This window comes from Pholcus phalangioides, unplaced genomic scaffold (assembly GCF_987345545.1).
Source record: "Pholcus phalangioides strain wild (caught in Gottingen) unplaced genomic scaffold, Ppha-v1.0 ptg000007l_1, whole genome shotgun sequence".
Taxonomy (NCBI): Eukaryota; Metazoa; Arthropoda; class Arachnida; order Araneae; family Pholcidae; genus Pholcus; species Pholcus phalangioides.
The window spans coordinates 9,410,614-9,430,191 of NW_028301600.1; the positions used below are offsets into that span (position 1 = coordinate 9,410,614).

Below are 19,578 nucleotides of genomic sequence, written 5' to 3' on the forward strand. Positions count from 1 at the left end.
ACAATTCTGTAATGTGATTAGTTCAGGGATTATTTTTAAGCTTTACATTTCTCTGGTTTTCATCATCTTGTCTTGATACATATTCTGTTTAAAACAGGAGTAGATCGTAGAATATTTTGCACTCAGATTCGTAAAACTTTATCGATTAATAAGTTTAACTAGTCTTGGTATTTCAATGAGTGGAGTGTAATGCTTGAATATTTGTGTAAGCAGGGGTGCAACTAGGAGAAGAGCAGGGATATGGGTTTGGTGCTCTGTGCACTGGACAAGAAATGGCACCAAGTTTTCTTTTTGTTCATTGAAAATTGCGAAGAAGGGATGCCAAAATGGGCACTTGCCTTGAGTGGCAGTGTCAATTTTCCTTTTTGGTTGCAGCCATGGTTGTAGGACCTGATTTGGGATTTTTCAATGGGGAGATGGACTCACATTTGCACCCAAGCTGGAAAATGACCGAAAATTAATTTCATCCAACCACCACTGCTTTACTGGTGAGATTTGAACCCAGGTCTTAGTAATGTGAATCCTTCACAATGCTGACATGACCGCACAGTGGCTATACCATAAGCACCATGGGCGGAGATACAGGGGGGGGGGCAGCGTCAAAGGTGGAGGCGACTGATATAATGTATATATGTACATATGAATTGACATCGTAATCATCGTGCCCCCCCCCCCCCCAGACTTCTAAGTCTATCTCCACCTATGATCAGCACTAAAAATGTTCCCAAAGTCCTGGAAAAAATTTAAGAATTTTTTACTCTCGACATTCAACTTTAGACATAGCCACAAAGAGGGGCAACTACCAAACTTGAGGAAGTGGCAATATTAAGGGAAAAAATTAAAAAATTATTTTGACTTCAAAACATAATGCAAAAAAACATTGTTATAAAACTTTGGAGTTTTATAGGAAAAGTGAAGTCTACCATTCCTGACCAGAACTCTGTGTTTAGACATGATGAAAATGCATTATACTTGAAGATTTTGAGTGTCCAAATGGATAACATCTTTTACAAGTGCTTAGCACGCCATCCAGAAACATAGCAAAAGGATCCTCAGAGAAAAAATAATACTGGACATGTAAAAGCTTTTTATTTCCAAAAACAGAAAAGACAAGAATTTATTGTGAGTGCATAACTACATATTTGAAGAAAATGCCCATAGATTAAAATTCTCTGTGATAAAAAAATTATCTATTGCCTGTCAATTCCTAAAATATGGTCAATCACTCAAAAATGCTTAAAATATAACCAATAGCTCGAAAATGCCAAAAATATGACTTTATAACCCTTTAAGACCAAGCTCAATCGTGTGGGTGAAATACTTGAATATTCATGTTTTCAAAAATTTCCTGGTCTTAAAGGGTTATAAAAAATATAATATGACTGAGCCCTCTAATAAATAACCAAGCACATAACTAGTTTGTTATGTGCTTGGTAGATACATTGTGCTTGACAGAGATTGAGCTGAACAGTTTAAGGAAATAACCCCCTGAACATCAGGAACAATATATTTGGTCATGCGAGTGCTTCTATGTTAAAAAAGAAGGAATGGATGAAATTTAATTTATTCTAAGACAATCATTGTGGCTGCCCAGAGTTAGTATTGCTCAGCTTCTTTGTAATTTGTATGCATTATATTACACACGTGAGCATAGGCGTACACCCTCCATACACCAGCGTACATGAGTATTGGAAGTGTTTTAGACCTTCGGGTACTCAGCTTCAGTTTTGTGCAGGAAATTCTCATTTGTTTATAAATTACTAGGTATGTTTATCTACATTATATAAAATACTATGGGTGTCCACAGGGCCAGAGGAGGAAAACTTTAAGGGGTGGAAAATTGCAGGAGGGAACAAAAACACCATTATAAAATCATCAAATTTTACAGTGGTGGAGGGTAAAAATCCTGTTTGCCACCCAAACAAAGATTCCAGTAATGACCCTTGGAACCCACAGCACCCAGGGCTGCAACTAGGGGGGAGCGGGCCATAAAGACATTCGTAAGGGGGTGGGGCCTTTGCACTTCACGTGAAACAGTAAAAAATTTAAAACATTTTCTAAAAAGAAAACAATATCGAAAAAAAAACAACTTTCACTGCTGTTTGAATCAATTTGTTTCTTTGAAATGCTCTGAAGGTTAGTAACTTTCTCTTGAAGAAATTCTTGGTACCCCTCTCCCAGTTATGCATCCCCAAGTACATCAGGGTAGCCCAATTTTATTCTTCTAAATATAAATAAAAAGAAAACAATTACTTGATAATCATATTACATTCTGAGCCCTCCACTTTTTGTGGAAGTGTAAAACGAGAGATATATGTTTAAATGAAAAAAATTATAAGATCAGGATTACACATACCTTGAAAAACCTCTTGCATACCTTTTTATACTGGTCAGTTTCAGTTTTTTCATTCCTTATTTTTTTGCAAAATGAATTTTAGTAAAATTTGCTCCTTTTTTTTTATTTGTTTATATATTACTGCAACATTTTTGACAAATATAAAGTTACCTGGAAATTTGGAAAGATTTGATTTATTATGCTGATTCTAAAATAAAAAAAATTTAACGAATTTGTAATGGAAGAACACTTGGATTAATTTCACGTGCTACTTGTGGCTCACGTTGCGGCAACTACTGAAATAGTCTTGTTTTGTCGAATTTACCCGCATATTTACGTCCACAAGACGCCAAACTTCTTGCTAAATATACATTTTTGTCGCCACCAGTTTTTGAACACTGTGGAAATAAAGCTGAGTCGTTGGCGAGGGATGTCATATCTTGGCCTCGTATTCATTAGCGGAAATTTGACTGATGTAAAATCTCTACCGCGATTCAAAGAAAATTTTATCAGCAAAATTATCATATGACTCCCTGAGACCGATCTCACATCGCCACCCTGATGTGCCGCTGCATAATGTTCGGGAATCACTCTCAAATCGATGCATTGTTAGCTTGACTTTAGCAACAGCTATAGAAGTTATGTAGTTAGTCCATAGAAGTTAAATATATCCTGAGAGTTTAGCATATACAAAAGATAAAATTTTCGTTCGATAAAAATAATTAAAAGATGATGCTGAACAAATTAATTCAATTACCAAAATAATTGTTATTGATATAGTACAGAGCACTGTAATAAAATTAACAAGAACGGAAATTTTTGTTTGTACAGATTTGTGCTGCCCTCTCTTTGACACAATTCGCACATTAAAACATTCACCTCTGTTAAAGATCACCCAACTACAGTCAACCCTCGGTTTACGAACTTAATTTGATCCTGAAGTCCGTTCGTAAACGGAACAATCTTTAATGTAGGAATCGAGATGAATTAATCAGTTTCTGGGATCCCAAAAATTTCATTAAACTAACACTGAAAAAATAACCATGATGAAATGAAAATTATGACTTGGCCATGTTCGTTGTCATCCATAATCTTATTGACGAAGCAATCAACATTTTTGCTAGCCAAATTTATGGTTCTGTAAGACACTTGCTGAAAAGCTTTGTCAAATGTAATGTAGGGTATAAAATAATGTTTTCAGAATTCTTTAGAGTATTAGTAAATCCTATAACACATATTCTTGTAAAATATCTTTAAAAAAATTATTTGGTGGATCGAGCCTCTTTTAACGTTTAAAACGACTGTTGATACATGGAATGGTGAACAGAAGTCATATTAGGGAGAAGGTGGTGGAGCTTCACTCCGACGAAATTTACTTATTCAACCTCAACCATAGGCGTAAAGTTATTCAAATAATGGGGGGGAGGCACAAACCTAATATTTCCGTAGGTTACTATGGAGATGGTGGCAAAAGTTGGGAGGGGACACACGGGCCGGATACAAGTTTACGTCTATGCAACCAAAAAAAATTGGCATGTGGCCACAGATGTCTAAAATATGCTATTTCTGGATTTGGTCCGTTTGTAAGGCTTGTTTTTACCCCAGCTTGAGTGTTTGTAAACCAGGACTAGTTCGTAAATCGAATCATATTGTGTTGTTCGTAAACCGAGGGTTCAGTTTGTACAGCTATTTTTTTTCCATTTGAGTACAGCTTAAGCACGTGAACATATTGTGTGTTGTAAATTTTTTCGGAAAAAAATACTCGTGGACACAAATTGGTGAATAAAATTTTTTGATCAAGAGTGCCTCAAAAAAAAAAAATGATGAACAATAATAAATTTTCAATTACCTATGTCATATTTTTTAAAAAGACATTTTTATGTCAAATTTTGAGCAAAATTCATGTAATGTTCGAAACATGATTGCAAAAAATTCTATGAATGAATGTGTGTGTGTGTTTTTTTTACAGTAAATTTATTTTTAGTTAGCAGGTTTGGTAAAAATTTAATGAATTGTATGGAAAATATGTGATAGACCTTATATTTTGGTACAAAACCTTAAAAATAGGCTATATGACAGAATATCATATTAAAAGTTGTAATGATATAATCAATAGATTTTTAGAAATCATGTTTGAAACTCAAGTAAAATGTCAAAAATAGCTTTCTTCGTGTAAAATGCGTTTAAAGTTTTTATTCACGGACAATGCCGTCTTAACGCATGGGCCAACCCGAGCCAAGGCGGACACAAACTATAGCAGATCTGCTATAGCTGGCACTGCCCGGGGCTTCATAGAAATGAGAACCAATTGAAATTTTCGAGAGTTCGCCACGTAGGGCATCAGAAACATCACTTGGCTCGGGACCATGATGACTTAAGAGGCCCTGTTCGCGGATTACTTTTATGTAAAAACGTAGCACTAAAGTGGACGTAACTTCGGTTCTAAGCGTTATATAAACAAAACAAGGCCCGTTTTCTACCCACCGTTTTGGAATCACAACAAATGGGGCTTTCATGAAAAATAAGAATCGATATTTTCTTGCAAAATGGTGTTTCAAATGCAGTCGGATAACTTAATGAGAAACGCTTATATGATACCGTATAAGCAGGGTCGCCCTTATCAGACGCGAGCCTGGTGCAAAAATAATTGTGGGACAAGGGCCGTAACTAGGAAACAAAAATGCATCCCGTTGCTCGGGGCACCCGTACGACACTACGGGTACCCTCAGTGTCGTCTCAACGCTTGGGTTCACCCGGGCACTGATCGGGGGCCTCATGAAAATGAGATCTGGTTAGAATTTTCGAAACTAAACATGTCTCACCCAGGTAGGGGCCTCAGAAAAATTATTTTGCCCGAATGGGGAGGGGACAGGATGCTCTTAAGACAGCCCTGGTACGCTTAACAGACGCGGGGATCAATGCGGAAACAATCATGCACCTCGCCTTTAAGGTACGAATAATTTTCTCAAATAATTGCGAAAAATTCATTGGAATTTCCCATAGCGGACATTCTCTCATTAGCGGACACTTCTTATTTAACGGAAACATTTCTGAGACCTGTCGAAAAGGGCTTTTACAGCATTTAACTATTGGCTGACAGCAACTGACAGTCTCCATTTGTGAAAAAAATATTTCGGTTTTACTATATTTTAACCTTTTATCTACCACATTATGAAAAAATTAAATAATTATCATATAAATTTTTTCGTTGGCCATTTTAGTTCTAATTGAAACCTAAAAACAAAAATACATTCTGCACAGTTCTAAAATGTGCAATGAGAATGACATTAATAGGAAATGGTGCTAGTGAAGCCAATGAGTCATGTGGTCAGGTGACAGCATCTGTGTATATATAATGATTTTTTTTTCAAAAAATTACTTAGTACACAACTAATTAATTAATCTCATACTTTTTAAAGTTTCATCAGCACTATATTCTAACAATAAAGTTAAAAAATATCAATTCAAATGTGTTATTCAACACACTTGTATGAATATTTATTTATTTTACCACCAAAGGAAACTTAATTTGTTTTATACATTTGTTAGAACATTTTGTGGAAAAAGCAGTGTTTTTTTACTGCAATACATAAAAGTGCAGCAAAGTAAACACTTTTACAGGGGCGAAATATCTAACTGAATTTTATTAATTAACATCATGGCGCATGGCCTCCATAAGGATGGGACTGACATGGCTCTAGCCCGGGGGTCAGGGTATGTTTTTGTAATTTTTTCACACTATAAATTCACTGTTGTTGGGCCCGTTAAAACTATTTCCTGAAGATCCCAGCCCAGGGGGTCTTGCTGCAGGATGTGAGGGCCACGATTGTCATATGTATAAAACTGGTAATCTCACACTTGTGCTGTCACCTGGTAATTGTAAAGTAGTTATACAGCCTTTATACATCAAATTACCAACACCCAGCAACGCATGTAAGGGATGTTGGGGGATTAAAAAGAAAGTGGTACTTTTAAGTACCGTCAGGAGCAGGGCCGGACTTAGGGCATGGGCGGGATACGGGGGGGGGCCCAGCAATAATGACCGTGCCCCCCCCCCCCCAGACTTCCAAGTCTATCTCCGCAAGGCGCGGTCACACCGGGAAGCAAAATTTCAGGGGCCGCAATGTTTTCAAAAGAATCCCTTTTCTTTCTCAGCAGATTTTTGGAAATTTCTGATTAAAATTTAATTTTTTCCTATTAAACTATTATTGATTGTGAAAGGACGCTTTCAGTTTAAAGCCCATATAATATCGTTTTTAGCTTTATTACGTAGGTATGGCAGTAGCTTATTTTACAAAGGGAAAGAGTGTATGCAAGTGGTTACGCATTCTTGTTTTTTTTTACCCGTGAAAATAGAGTGCCCTTTCTTATATCAAGATAACCTTTCTTTCTTTCAAACCGAACACTGAGCTTGGACCGTGTTCGGTAGCCAATTTTAGCCATTCTCCCTGTCAAGGGGCTAGACCGGGTCGAAGAAAACTTTATTAAACACAATTAAATATACGTATATAGAATTTCATATACTGGTGTCCTGTCCGACTGAAGTTCTAATTCGACCGTTCGTCGTAGAGGTATGATTTCAGTTTAAAAAATGATAAAAATGGGTTCAAAAATACAGTGTGTCACAAAATAAAAAAAGATCTAAATGTTTATACGGACACACTGTTCTCAAAAATCCAAATACAAGGTTGTTGCCCTGTCTCTAATGAGGCCAACAAAAAAATTTCACGTTTCTAAGTGTAATATTCGCTGAGATATTTGAATTCACAAATCGGAGACCAGGTGGGCCAGAACATCGTAGACGAGCGAAAGAAGAGTTGTCCTTCATTTGATGCAGTTCTTTCCCAACTTTTCTCTAATTTTTTGAATTAAAATATCGCAGCAAATATTACACATAAGAATGTGAAAATTTTTTGTTTGCTTTGGGAGAGACAGAGCAATAACTTTCTTATTGGTTTTTTTAGGACAGGGTGTCCGTATAAAAATGTAGATTATTTCATTTATTGACACACTGCTTTTTCACTCTCAAAACTGGCACAGAGTAATTTCTGAACATATTTTGAGAATTTTTTTAAAAAGAAACCATATCTCTACGACAAACGGTTGATGAGATAAAGGCCTCATTAAGACTTACGGGACACCCTGTATACAGTGGCGTATTAAAGTTGGCTGAGGCCCCGGGCGCAAATGAAAATATCGGGCACCTTGAATTAGAAAAAAGTGTAAAGTTTGGGTTTTTCGGTTCCCTTCAGAAGTCGGGACCCCGGGCGCCCGCCGTTAAATCCGCCTCTGCCTGTATACAAAATATTACAGCACAAAAAGTGAAAAAAAAAGCAATGAATAAATACAAAAATATAAAAACAGAGCAAACATGCAAAAAATGCAAATATACAAAAACTAAGATAACCTGCTGGGCAAATAATTAACGAAGTTATCTATTAGGTTTTCGGTGTTACCTGGTACACTCTGGTGAGAGAGTAAGCTCCACCTCCAAACGGGAATGTGGAATAGCCGGCCTGGTTGTAATTTGGCTGCCGAAAAACTCCTGGCCATGCTGGGTGTGATTCTTGATCATGAAACATGATGGGTATCGTGCACATTCGATTACTTCTCCTTTCACAATATTTTCGTTCAATAACTGGACCATGCAAGAATTTCAGTTTCATCGTCTAATAAATAAATAAATAAATAGGTAAAATAAAAGATAAATTTTATTCACACTCAATTATGGCTTCTGTGTATGCTGTTTTACAAAAATATAAAAATAAAAAAAATTTAATTTTTTAAGTTCGTGTGTATATAAAGAAGGATGATTGAAATTAGTTAAGTATATATATATATATATATATATATATATATATATAATCACAATTTAAGTCATCATCTCACGCTGCTCTATCAAACGCCACTGAGATCCAGGGCCATCTTAAGAGCACCATGGGCACCCCGGGCTAAGTGATTTTTCCAAGGCCCTACTAGGCAAATTCTCGAAAATTTCAACCAGATAGCATTTTTTTGAGGCCCCTCTCTTCTCTTGTGGGCCCCCAGGCCATGCTCGGGTGGGCCCATGAATTAAGACTTACTGTATCTACAGTATCAGAAAATTATTCAGCATTTTACAATACTGAAAACTAGATCGCAAAACTGTCGCAAAAGATTCGATTGCGCTTCGCGACAAAGTCTCTTGCGGGAGGCTGACAGTGCTTGACTATTGGGGACCCTGGTAAGGCTAATGAGAGGAAGAGAAACCTTTCTTTTTCAAACCGAGTACAACTCAGGTCTATCACCATCTATGGGTGATTTACTACCTAGTGAGTTGTGCCGGAAGTGTAAATGTGTGTGTGTACCTAAGAGTCTGAGTGCGTATGTAGGGTTGTGTTTGATTTTTCAGTGTCTCCATCTATATTTCAGAAGTGAAGTGAGCGATGTGTTATGATTGAATTACATTTGTATTGTTTGTAGGTGTGTTACTCTCTGTGGCGAGACTTTTTAAAGAGGAGATCGGCTCGCATTCGCGCCTTGAAGTTGGGAACCACAGAAAACCAACTTCAGCCGACCACCACTGTGGCGACGGTGGGGTTCGAATCCGGGACCTCGCGACACGAGTTCGTCACTATGACCACTCGACCACCACAGCGGCGAGGAAGAAAAAAACATTTCATTTCATTTCATACCGTGCACCGCTCAGGCTCTATCGACCATTGTCAATTTCAGCCATTGTCCCGGATGAGGGGCGCTGGGCGGTGTCGGGTACTAAATGTAATGTGCGTGACCATAAAAATGTTGTTCCGCTTTTACAAAAGATCGTTATTTTTTTTATCCTAAAGTCATTTTACCGTTCTTGAGGTATCCGATACGTTGAAAACGTCGTTTTGGAAGAAAATATAGATTTTTATTTTTTTTAATTTTTTTTTAAAGAAAGCTCTATTCTTTGTGATTCCAAAATAAGCATTGTTTTTTTTTTAAGACACTTAGAATTGAAATTACGTCTACTTTAGTGTTGCGTTTTTACATATAAGTAATCTGTGAATAAAAACTTTACACGCATTTAACAAAGAATGAAATTTTGAATTTTACTAGAATTTGAAACATTATTTCTAAAAATATATTCGTTGTATCATTTCGAAATTTCAATATAATATTGTGCTATATATTGTTAAGGGTATGAATCGAAATCTAAGGTCTATCACTAATGTTTCTCTAATTACAGTGTTTTATACATGATATGTAGAATGAAATTTCAAATACACTGCTGGCCACCCAAATTGCAACACCAAGAAAGACAAGAGATATCGCAACAATATTTATTTTGTAGATAACATGTTGACCGAGCATCAAATGATTAAATTTATAGACTTCTGTGAAGTGTGGTTCCTGCCAAAATCAGTAGCCAGAGTAGCCGCCATTGTTGGAGATCACCGCTGCCACACGCCTCGGCATTGATTCAAAGAGACTTTGGGTGTGTTCTTGGGGTACAGCAGACCAAGCAGCTTCCACGCGTTGCCAAAGTTGATCTGGTGTGGCAGCTGGGGATGTAATCTGGGTCAATCGTTGAGCAACCATGGACCACATGTTTTCTATCGGCGAAAGATCCGGAGAGCGAGCTGGCCAGGGAAGCAATTCAATCTGGCGATTGACGAAGAACCTTTGGACAATGCGTGCCACGTGTGGTCGCGCATTATCCTGTTGAAATATGGCTGTGGGCAAGCCCTAAAGGTAAGGAAGGACAACTGGCTCCAACACCTCGGAGATGTAGCGCTGGCTTTTTAAAGTACCGGCAATGCGTACTAGAGGAGTGCGAGAGTGATATTCAATACCGCCCCATACCATAATACCCGGTGCAGGACCAGTGTGGCGGTGCATAACGCAGCTGTTCAGCATCCTCTCTCCACGGTGTCTCCAGACTCGAATCCGACCATCGTGGTGTTGCAGACAGAAGCGTGACTCGTCAGTAAAGACAATTTCATTCCATTGTGCCGTCCACATCCTTCTTTCATCGCACCATTGGCGGCGGAGACGTTTGTGGTTCTGCGTCAAGGGTAGGCGAAGCAATGGACGTCTTGCGGACACACCACTCTGCTGTAAACGGCGTCGAATGGTACGCGCAGACACTGGATGATGCGGTACAGACTGAATGTGCTGTACTATGGTTCGTGATGTGGCTGAGCCATCCGTCACTGCCATACGCACAATACGCCTGTCATCACGTGAAGTGGTGTACTGAGGTGGATGCGATCGAACACGTCGGTCCGTCGTACCCTCTTGCATCCAACGATCACATATCCGCATTACAGTTGTTTGGTTTCGTCCAACACGACTACCGATTTCCCTGAAAGATAATCCACAATCTCGGTAGGCCACTATCCTTCCTCTGTCGAACTCGGATACTTGATCAAAAGATGATCGCTGTTTTCTACGAGGCATAATTGATCGTTTTTTTGAAAAAACCACAAGAAAAACACAATTGCCGTACTTCAAATCGTCGAAATCTCCAAGCCTTAAATAGCGCTTTGAAGTGGCGCCACAGGCGCGCGTGATGTGCGTCTGCGCTGAAATTCTAATCATTTGCATATCTCACCTCCGCTAATGCATGTTGTAAATTTCATATTATTTGTGTGCTTCCTTCAGGGTGTTGCATTTACGGTGGCCAGCAGTGTAATTCACTCGTACATTAACAGATTTGAGTGTAACTTACGCGCATATCATACAATCCTTTAAATTTTGGTTCATAGCCTGCATCATTACCAGCTAAATGTACTGTGAAAATAACAAAATATTCTATTCATTGAATTTTTTGCAATCGTGTTTGAAATATCACATGAATTTTGTTTAAAATTTGAATAAAAATGACTTTTTCGTAGAAAATGACATAGGTAGTCCGAAATTTATAATTGTTTTCATCATTTTGGGACGCTTTCTATAAAAAAGGCTTGAAGTTCACTCTAATACCCAGTTTTATAGAAAAGTGCTCTCGAAAGTAGTCGGATACCTCTCAATTATGCCAGATAACACAAATCAATTCACACACACGCAATTCACATTTCAGCTCTTGTTGACTTGTTGATGAGTCATCACTATTGACACTTACCCTGTAAAGAGAAAATATAACGGGCCACTTTTATTTAAAAAATTATTTTTAAAGCCGTTTCTGGTGCGCCAGAGAGAAGAAACCGAGTTCTTAATTTATCTTCATATTTGACCGTTCCAGAAAAATTACTAGATGAGAACATAAAAACGGTTTGTCGGCAAGGTTTGTCAAAAGCAGGATATCATGTGCAGAGCCGTATTTATAGAGGGGCTTAGCGGTCTATAGTCCAGGTCAGCAAATTCGAGAAATGAGTGTTCAAGAAAATTAGTACAATGGGTGAAGGGCGCAGAAATTCACAAAATTACAGATCTGCCTCTGCCCAGAGAAAGAGGGGGACTGAGCGGGTGAGTGGCCAAACGAGTGACATAGATTTTGAAAGCTCGTGAGTGACCAAAACAATGTGACAGCATGTGAGTTGCCAAAAAGTGACCTGGAATGCAAGGTACCAGGTCTAGAGGGGAACTGTGAGGAAAAAGTAACTAAGAGAGAAACAAAGACATGTTTACAGGCTGAGCGGGGTATAGCCCAGCAAATTTACGAAATAAATTGTCAAGAAACTTAGACAAGGATGAGAGAATATCGGCAAAGATTTCGTAGCCTACAATAAGCTAAACCATAAATTTGCCTCTGGCCATGTGAATTTTTTAGTAGTGGATATTTTTTAAATTTTGGTGTCTAAAGCCTAAGTAACTTATGTATATCTATATCTATATTATTTAATTTTTATACTTTATTCAAATTTTGTAGTCATCAGAATATCAGAGATACTTCTTTATAGAATAAAAACAAATTCTAGTTTAGTTTTTCAGTGCTTATGTTCATTTATTATTCAGTGCTTCCTGTATAAAGGATAGCATCGCAACTATTCTGCTAGGCAAACCAATAATGGGGTTGCTGTTGAAAATGGGGCGCGGTAGCCCGGTCGATAAGATGCTCGCCTAAAGTACCAAAGGATGTTTAGAGGTGTCGCGAGTTCGATACCCGGTTCGTCCTTGTCAGTTAACTTTCCTAACACAGGGATACAACAAAAAACAGTGACTTGACCGCAGAAAAAAATTGCTACCGCAGGGAGTCCCCATCGAGGGGTTAGCGCACCAACCTCTCGATGAGTATGAAAAACGAGCCTGCCGTTCGGAATCGGCAATAAATTGTAGGTCCCGGTCTAATCAGCCCTCGTGTGCAGAAAATGACCGTGGTGCGACTGAAATGATCAAATGAGCTATTGAGAATCTGGTGTTACCTTGTCCAATCGCGTATGAGAGTAATCTCTTGACGAGTCGGTAGAACATCCGGTCTTCCATTTTTGTCTGCCAAGACACTTCCGGTCATGGTGGGTGTAACCCAAGTCCGATGAGCATGACTGCCTTTGCATGTTCTCAGTCACCCCCATCATATTCAAGCATATTGTCATACACTACTGGAGATCTATAAAGAATGAAATTAAGATAACAATTAATATTATCTACTACTTCTAAAGAAAACAACATTTCAAGAGGAAAGAATATTTATATCCGTGTACCTACGGTAAATATAAGCCTATACAAGAATAGTCAGTTATAACGCACGTGATAGAAAGATGAGATTTTAATACATCGTTTTTTTTCAGCATACATGTACACGTTATTTTTGTTTATTTTCTTCAAAAAATTGGAACGTCTCAGAAACTTACGAACACAGTTGATGAAATGCTGAAATTGCAAAACCCAGTTTTATAGTAGGACTGTAATTTTCATTTCAATTTCTAAAATGTTCTTTTTTAGCATAAATATAAGTGAGATAAACATTTGCTTGAAATGAAATGAATGCCACCAAGACGTCAAAATACTTTTTGCTTTTTGTTTAAAAAAATTAGAACATCCTGAAACTTATTTAAAAGAAATAAAACTTCGGACTAAAAACTGATATTTACAAATACAACGCCACAACAGGCAAATTGCCCAACGAGGTGGCTGACTTAAGAACATCATGGATCCCCGAGCCCCTACCTACTACTGCTACACCCCACATGCACCCCCCCCCCCCGCGGAACCCCCCAACGAATCGGTAAATGCGGGAATGTGCGTGTACGTGTAGTGCAACCTGACGTATAGTTTGTTTCTGTGTAATGCTTGTTATGTGTAGTGCCGTCATCTGCCCCCAAGTTTTACTAACTATGAGTGAAGTGTTATGGTTGAATGATTTACCGTTGTAGGACTGTTGCTCTCTGTGGCGAGACTTTTTTAACGGGGAGATCGGCTCGCATTTGCGCCTTGAAGTTGGGAAACCACAGAAAACCAACTTCAGCCGACCACCACTGTGGGGTTCGAACCCGGATCCTCGCATCACGAGTCCGGCACTATAACCACTCGACCACCACAGCGGCACAATTTACATTAATATCTTTATGCAAACGAACGTCAACTTCTTTGACTAAGTGATACACATCCTCTACTTTTTATGTAAGTAAATTTAGAATTCTGCAATCTCTTAATATTACCGGTATAAAAAGAGAGCGTTTCTGCAAACGTAAAATAACTTTCATGTATGTTTCTACAGTATGGGAAAGCACGTGCTAATATCTTAAAAATTCATTGTACGATGGGTATCCTAGGTCTTAATCGTGGATTGCATGTATCAAGGCATTGATTCGATGACTCTGCCTACAAAGAGGTCTTCAACCTTTTTTTAGTCGCGTGCCTTTACCCATCACCAGAAGAAGAGCACCCTTACGGCAAATTTGACATACGAATGCAAGGAATCAGTATGATTTCAATCCTTGAATGAGTGTTTAATTGGAACGTTCAAGTGCTCGCGAGCACCAAATCGGACACGAGCATCGAGCAATCGGGGTGCTCGTGAGCAACAGGTTGAAGATGCATGCTCTACACTAGTGTTTCCCAAAGTGGACAATATCGCCCCCTGGTGGGAGATGGAACGGTCCAGGGAGGGGCGATAGAAGCTACAGATTTAACATAGGATCGATGGGATCACTTGAGTTGGGGGAGGCGATGAGAGAAAAATTTTATGATGAAGGGGACGACGGAACAAAAAGTTTGGGAAACCATGCTCTACATGTATCTGGATCGAATCTCGACCATGGTTTCAGTACTCGTGTTGAAAAGTAGCTGGTTTGCGTATTTCGCTACCTTCATTTTTTTTAGTATGGCTCCATAATTTCCTGATAGGATTAGCATAACGTACCATCTTCAGTTTTCATGAAGTCATCGAAGCATCAATGAAGCTTTACGATCAGAATCAGTTCAAAATGAAATGTTATAGTGTAATTTAATGCAATTTAATGAAATGTAAATAAATTTTGATCAGAAAGAAAGACCAACGTATCAGAGGACTACTTTGAATGGATATGTACATATATGTAGTTCTCTGCTTTCTGATTCTAGTTCAATATACACTGCTCAAAACAATTAGGGGAGCACATGGTTTTAACAAAATTACGCAAAGATGTATACCGATAAGTAACATAAAATGAATCATCCATTATTTAAAGCCTAGCAGGAAACGGAAGAAGAAAACTTCATATGCAAATCAAAGTTCATGACGTCAAAAACCTGAAAAAGGAGATAAGGGCAGAAATCGGGATGTTGCAGAAACGTCTGTTTTACTGCCGTAACTGTGAAATTCGATTGCGCAGTATTTTTTTTTGAGACAAGGTGACTTGAGGATGTCTCAACAACGTGATTTACCGGAATCCATGGCATGGCGTGTTATAGGCAGACTAGAATCCGGGCAAACACAACGTAGTGTCGCGGACGCTGTTGGAGTCGCCAGAAGTGATGTTGCAAGGCTGTGGAATCGATTCCAAGAAACAGGAAATGTTAGACGTCGACCAGGGCAAGGTCGGCCACGCGCCACTACAGCAACTGATGACCGGTATATACGGTTAACAGCCCGTCGAAACAGAACAGAGAATGCTACGCAGCTGCAACGATGGTTGCTCTTGGCAACAGGACGAAGGGTGTCCAGCCAAACAGTACGTAATCGGCTTCATGAGGGAGGGCTCTATGCACGTAGGCCAATGGTCTGCATTCCGTTGACCCCACGCCACCGTGCGGCCCGAAGAAGATGGGCTGCTCAACATCAAGATTGGAAGCAACATGATTGGAGCCAAGTGCTGTTTACAGACGAGTCCCGATTCAGTCTGGAGTGTGACACCCTACGTGTTCTGGTATGGACGGACAGGGGCACTCGAAATAACCCCGCATTCGTTCGTGAAAGGTCACAATACAGACGAGCTGGTTGGATGGTATGGGGTGGAATCAGCATAGGCGGACGTACGGACCTGCATATCATTCGGAATGGCACTTTGACGGCACGAAGGTATGCAGACGAGATACTGCGACCTCATGTCATCCCTTACGCTGGAGCCATTGGAGATTCCTTTGTTTTCCAGAATGATAATGCCCGACCTCATAGAGCTCGTCTGGTGGAGAACATGCTTGAAGCTGAAACAATGCAGCGTATGGAATGGAGAGCGTGCTCTCCTGACCTGAATCCAATCGAGCATGTTCGGGACATGCTCGGACGACGCATTGCTGCGCGACCAAGGCCGCCTGTTACTGTCCGAGACTTGCAGATTGCACTTCTTGAGGAGTGGAACAGTATTCCCCAAAGTCTGATCGATAACCTCATCGCATCCATGGCAAACAGGTGTGCAGCAGTCTTAGCTGTTCGAGGAGACCACACGCCCTATTAAAACTCATGCATCATGTCTAAACAGTACTTTTTTTTATCGTTTACATGTAACCAAATTGTTGCCCTAAATAATCTTTTCATGTTTTTTCCATATTTTCAAAGAATTAAAGCTTAATTCCAAATTTTTTTACGTCTTTTTTGTGTATTGCGCATTGATACGCGTGTACTATCCATTGTATGCCAATACGTGGCTGTCTCGAACGGTTTTATTCACTTTTTTGCTTGCTCCCCTAATTGTTTTGAGCAATGTATTTGTACCCTTCCTCAGAATTCGATATTTGTCTCGTATCACGACGCATCAATATGTAAACGGATTTTTACGTACTGAGAAAGCGTATTTACTCGGTCTCAGTAATAGAAACTCACAGCTTCCCGGATAATTCTGCTCCCGGTTGCAAATGAGTATATTTATAGGTAGGCTGACCAAATTTACTCGAAAAAAGTACGGAATATTGGGCTTCCAAAAAGGGGGAAATACGGAACATGGCCAATTATCGCCAAAAATGATGCCAAAAGTAAACAAAGTTGCCACCTGTTGTTAAAATCATTAAAAAATCGCCAATCGCCGGAAATGAAGCACTACTGCAAATTGCAGTGATTAAAGAAGAACAAGACAAAATATGGATATTTTTATTTATAGTCGTATCGTAATCTCACTCTCTGAGGTGGGAAGATAATTTTAATCCTTGATTTCAAAAATTAATTCATTGAAAATACGTGAAAAACCGGGACATTTTTGCAAAAAAGTCGAGACGGCCAGACAAACAGGGAAAAGAAAATTTAGAAGGAAAGAGAGAGAGTATATATATAATATATATATATATAAACTGCATATATATCCTACAAAGAGAAAACCGTGACTGTCCCGGGAAATGCTGGACGTATGGTCACCATATTTATAGGATTATTTTCTTTTATATAATATTTTATCTCAATATTACATAAAAGATAAATTTAAAAGTTATAAATATATATATTATTTTTTTATATTCAAATATATTTTAACTTAAAAGATACAACAGATTTAAACGATAGAAGTTAGATGACAGCATCATTATCCGGGGCGCGGTCGAAACTAGCGTAATTACCCGTATGCTAACCATGCCCTTTCTCCCTCCTCTCGTGTTTCTACTACCAGGAGTATCTCCTTTCGGCACAGGACGGAAAGCACCCAAAGAGGAAAGAAAAGTACGTTGCTTTCCGTGGAAGCACCGCCGAACCTTCACGATGTGACCCGTATTTTACGGGACATTTTTTTAATCAGTGCTTCCGAAAGTATTTCTTTTCTAATTTATCAAATTCATTCGAAAAAAAAAGAAAGAAATTCAATGGTATTAAGTTAGCATCAAATCAGTTAGAAGAATTAAATTTCCTTCGTGCCTCCTTCAGGAGCCGCCCCTGGCCAACACCAGACTAAATATATTTCCAGTGTGGTGTTGCCAGTGTCACATACAGTAGTAAGCAAAATATTTTGTGAACGTTACAAATCATTTCCAGTTTCTTAGCTTCTTATGATGTAGGGTGAATCAAAAATATTTTTTTTTAATTAAATTCCTTGTCGGTCTCCTATAGGTACCAGTAGTTGAATCATCATTCGAAATGACAGAACAATTTGTCAGGTGTTTCTCTAGAAATTCGAAAAAATGTGCTAGGTGACTTTTTGCTGTATAGTGTACTTTGTTTATACAATATTTCTCAATACTTAATTACGTTCCGGCGATAAAATTCCGCATGCTAGCTAAATCATTTCATATCGAGAGGCATATTGACTTTTGAGGCATTTGATTTCATCGCTTACTTCTGTGCTTACTACGTTGTTTAAATCAGTGTTTCCCAACCTGTGGTCCGCGGATCCCGAGAGGGGTCCGTAATTATTCTGTGAGGGATCCACAGGATCGTTTCCATTTACTATCATTCATGAAGGACGCGTTTTGAGCTGTAAAGTTGCAATTTTTCAATTTTTTATGATATGCAAATTAGAAAAACATTACATTTTGAGATTTATAGAAGGGGGGGGGGCATCGAAGTTGATCTTCGGAAGCTACACGGGGTGCGCGGGTCATTAATAGGCATCACAGGGGGTCCACGATATCAAAAAGTTTAGGAAACATTGGCTTAAATAATAGAACTCGCATGTTTTTGAATATTAGTTACGTTAAACACGAGTTTATTCATTGACCTACGTCAAGAGTCATCTCTACAAAGCCGATTTTCCGTGGAACGTTGAATAGATAAGTTTCACTGGTTTGTTCCAATTTTGCTACACTTATCTAAGTATTTTCACCCCCCATTTCTCTTCAAAAAATATAACTTCCAGAAACGATATATATATATATATAAGAGGAATAATTTTTTTTTCTAAAAAAAGAAATGATTACCTGGTAACCAAGGGGCAAGTACACCAGCCTTCTGTGTTTAATTTCCAGCTGGAGCATGAATGTCTTTGTCCAGCCTTTAGGAATCGGTTCTCAGCCATAGCGCTGGGAAAGATGATCGTGATGCAATCCGAGGAGGCGATGTCAGTCGAATTTCAAAAGAAAATACGCACACCATGTTTTTTCGCACTTTCTAAGCAGGGTAATTTTTTCTTAAAACCTGTTTTCATAGTGGTTTTGTTGTCTTATCCTTTGAATGAATTTTCGAAGTACTCACTGGAAACTTGATATCAGACAGAATGCTTCTTACCCTTAGTGTGACGTCGCGTCCGGCAGCACTGATTCCAAACAAACATTAGCTGTGTGGGATTATAAAGGAAAAAACGCAATAAGACGTAGGTTAGACGGTGTTTAACCGATTCCCTTACAAGCGATTGGCAAGAAATTCTCTGTTTGATGAATGGGCGATAAATATGGTAACTTTGTCCTAACCTAACCGCTCGAGAGAAAGAAAAAGTAGAAAAGTAAGGCAAAAAAAATACAACAACAAATGAAGGGAAAAGGGAAAATAGTATAATACATAAGTATAGGATATAATATGTATATATATTATATATATATATATATATATATATAATAAGTATAGAGTTATCTATTATACTCTTTTATCTCTCCTTCCTCTCTATTATCTATAGTACTTAAAAACAATAGAATAGGTACGAAGTAGATTTCTCTTTTCCCCTCACCTCCCTGTTCTCTTGAGCCCTTAGATGTATATAGTAAAAGGATACACATGGCGGAGGTAAAAATAACTACTTTTATTATGTATGGTTGCAACAAAGCTTCACGGTGATGAGGAGAGAGGAAAGAAAACAGACAGAACTTTTTTTAATTTATTCCACTGGCATTTGGATGCAATATTACGTCCTTGATCGTAAAGTGTTTAAATTATTTTTCCATAAAAAAAGGTCAAATATGACTAGCGAGCTCTTGAAATGAAAACTTCAAAATCTTGTGAACATGCAATGTTAAAATATAATAATAGTTCATCTCTAATTAGCTATGAAAGCTTTTTATTTCTTGCGTGA

At 38.5% G+C, this 19,578-nt stretch overlaps 1 protein-coding gene across 5 annotated transcripts in view; it reads right to left on the reverse strand.

The window, feature by feature from the left end:
* Window positions 1-18,967, reverse strand: part of LOC149084895 (lactosylceramide 4-alpha-galactosyltransferase-like) — a 59,200-nt gene extending 40,233 nt beyond the window's left edge. For 3 of the 5 annotated variants that reach the window (XM_089232631.1, XM_089232630.1, XM_089232627.1), the window contains exons 1-3: window positions 18,494-18,967; window positions 12,664-12,848; window positions 7,792-8,004 (exon numbers count right to left, since the gene is read on the reverse strand). In XM_089232631.1, coding sequence (XP_089088757.1) covers window positions 7,792-7,982 — 191 coding nt within the window. In that variant the 5' untranslated portion in view covers window positions 7,983-8,004; window positions 12,664-12,848; window positions 18,494-18,967. Of the gene's footprint in view, window positions 1-2,356; window positions 2,421-2,506; window positions 2,970-7,791; window positions 8,005-11,030; window positions 11,071-12,663; window positions 12,849-18,493 lie in introns of those variants that run through there. The other 2 variants (XM_089232628.1, XM_089232629.1) reach the window with 2 other exon arrangements.
* Window positions 18,968-19,578: the final 611 nt, after the last annotated feature.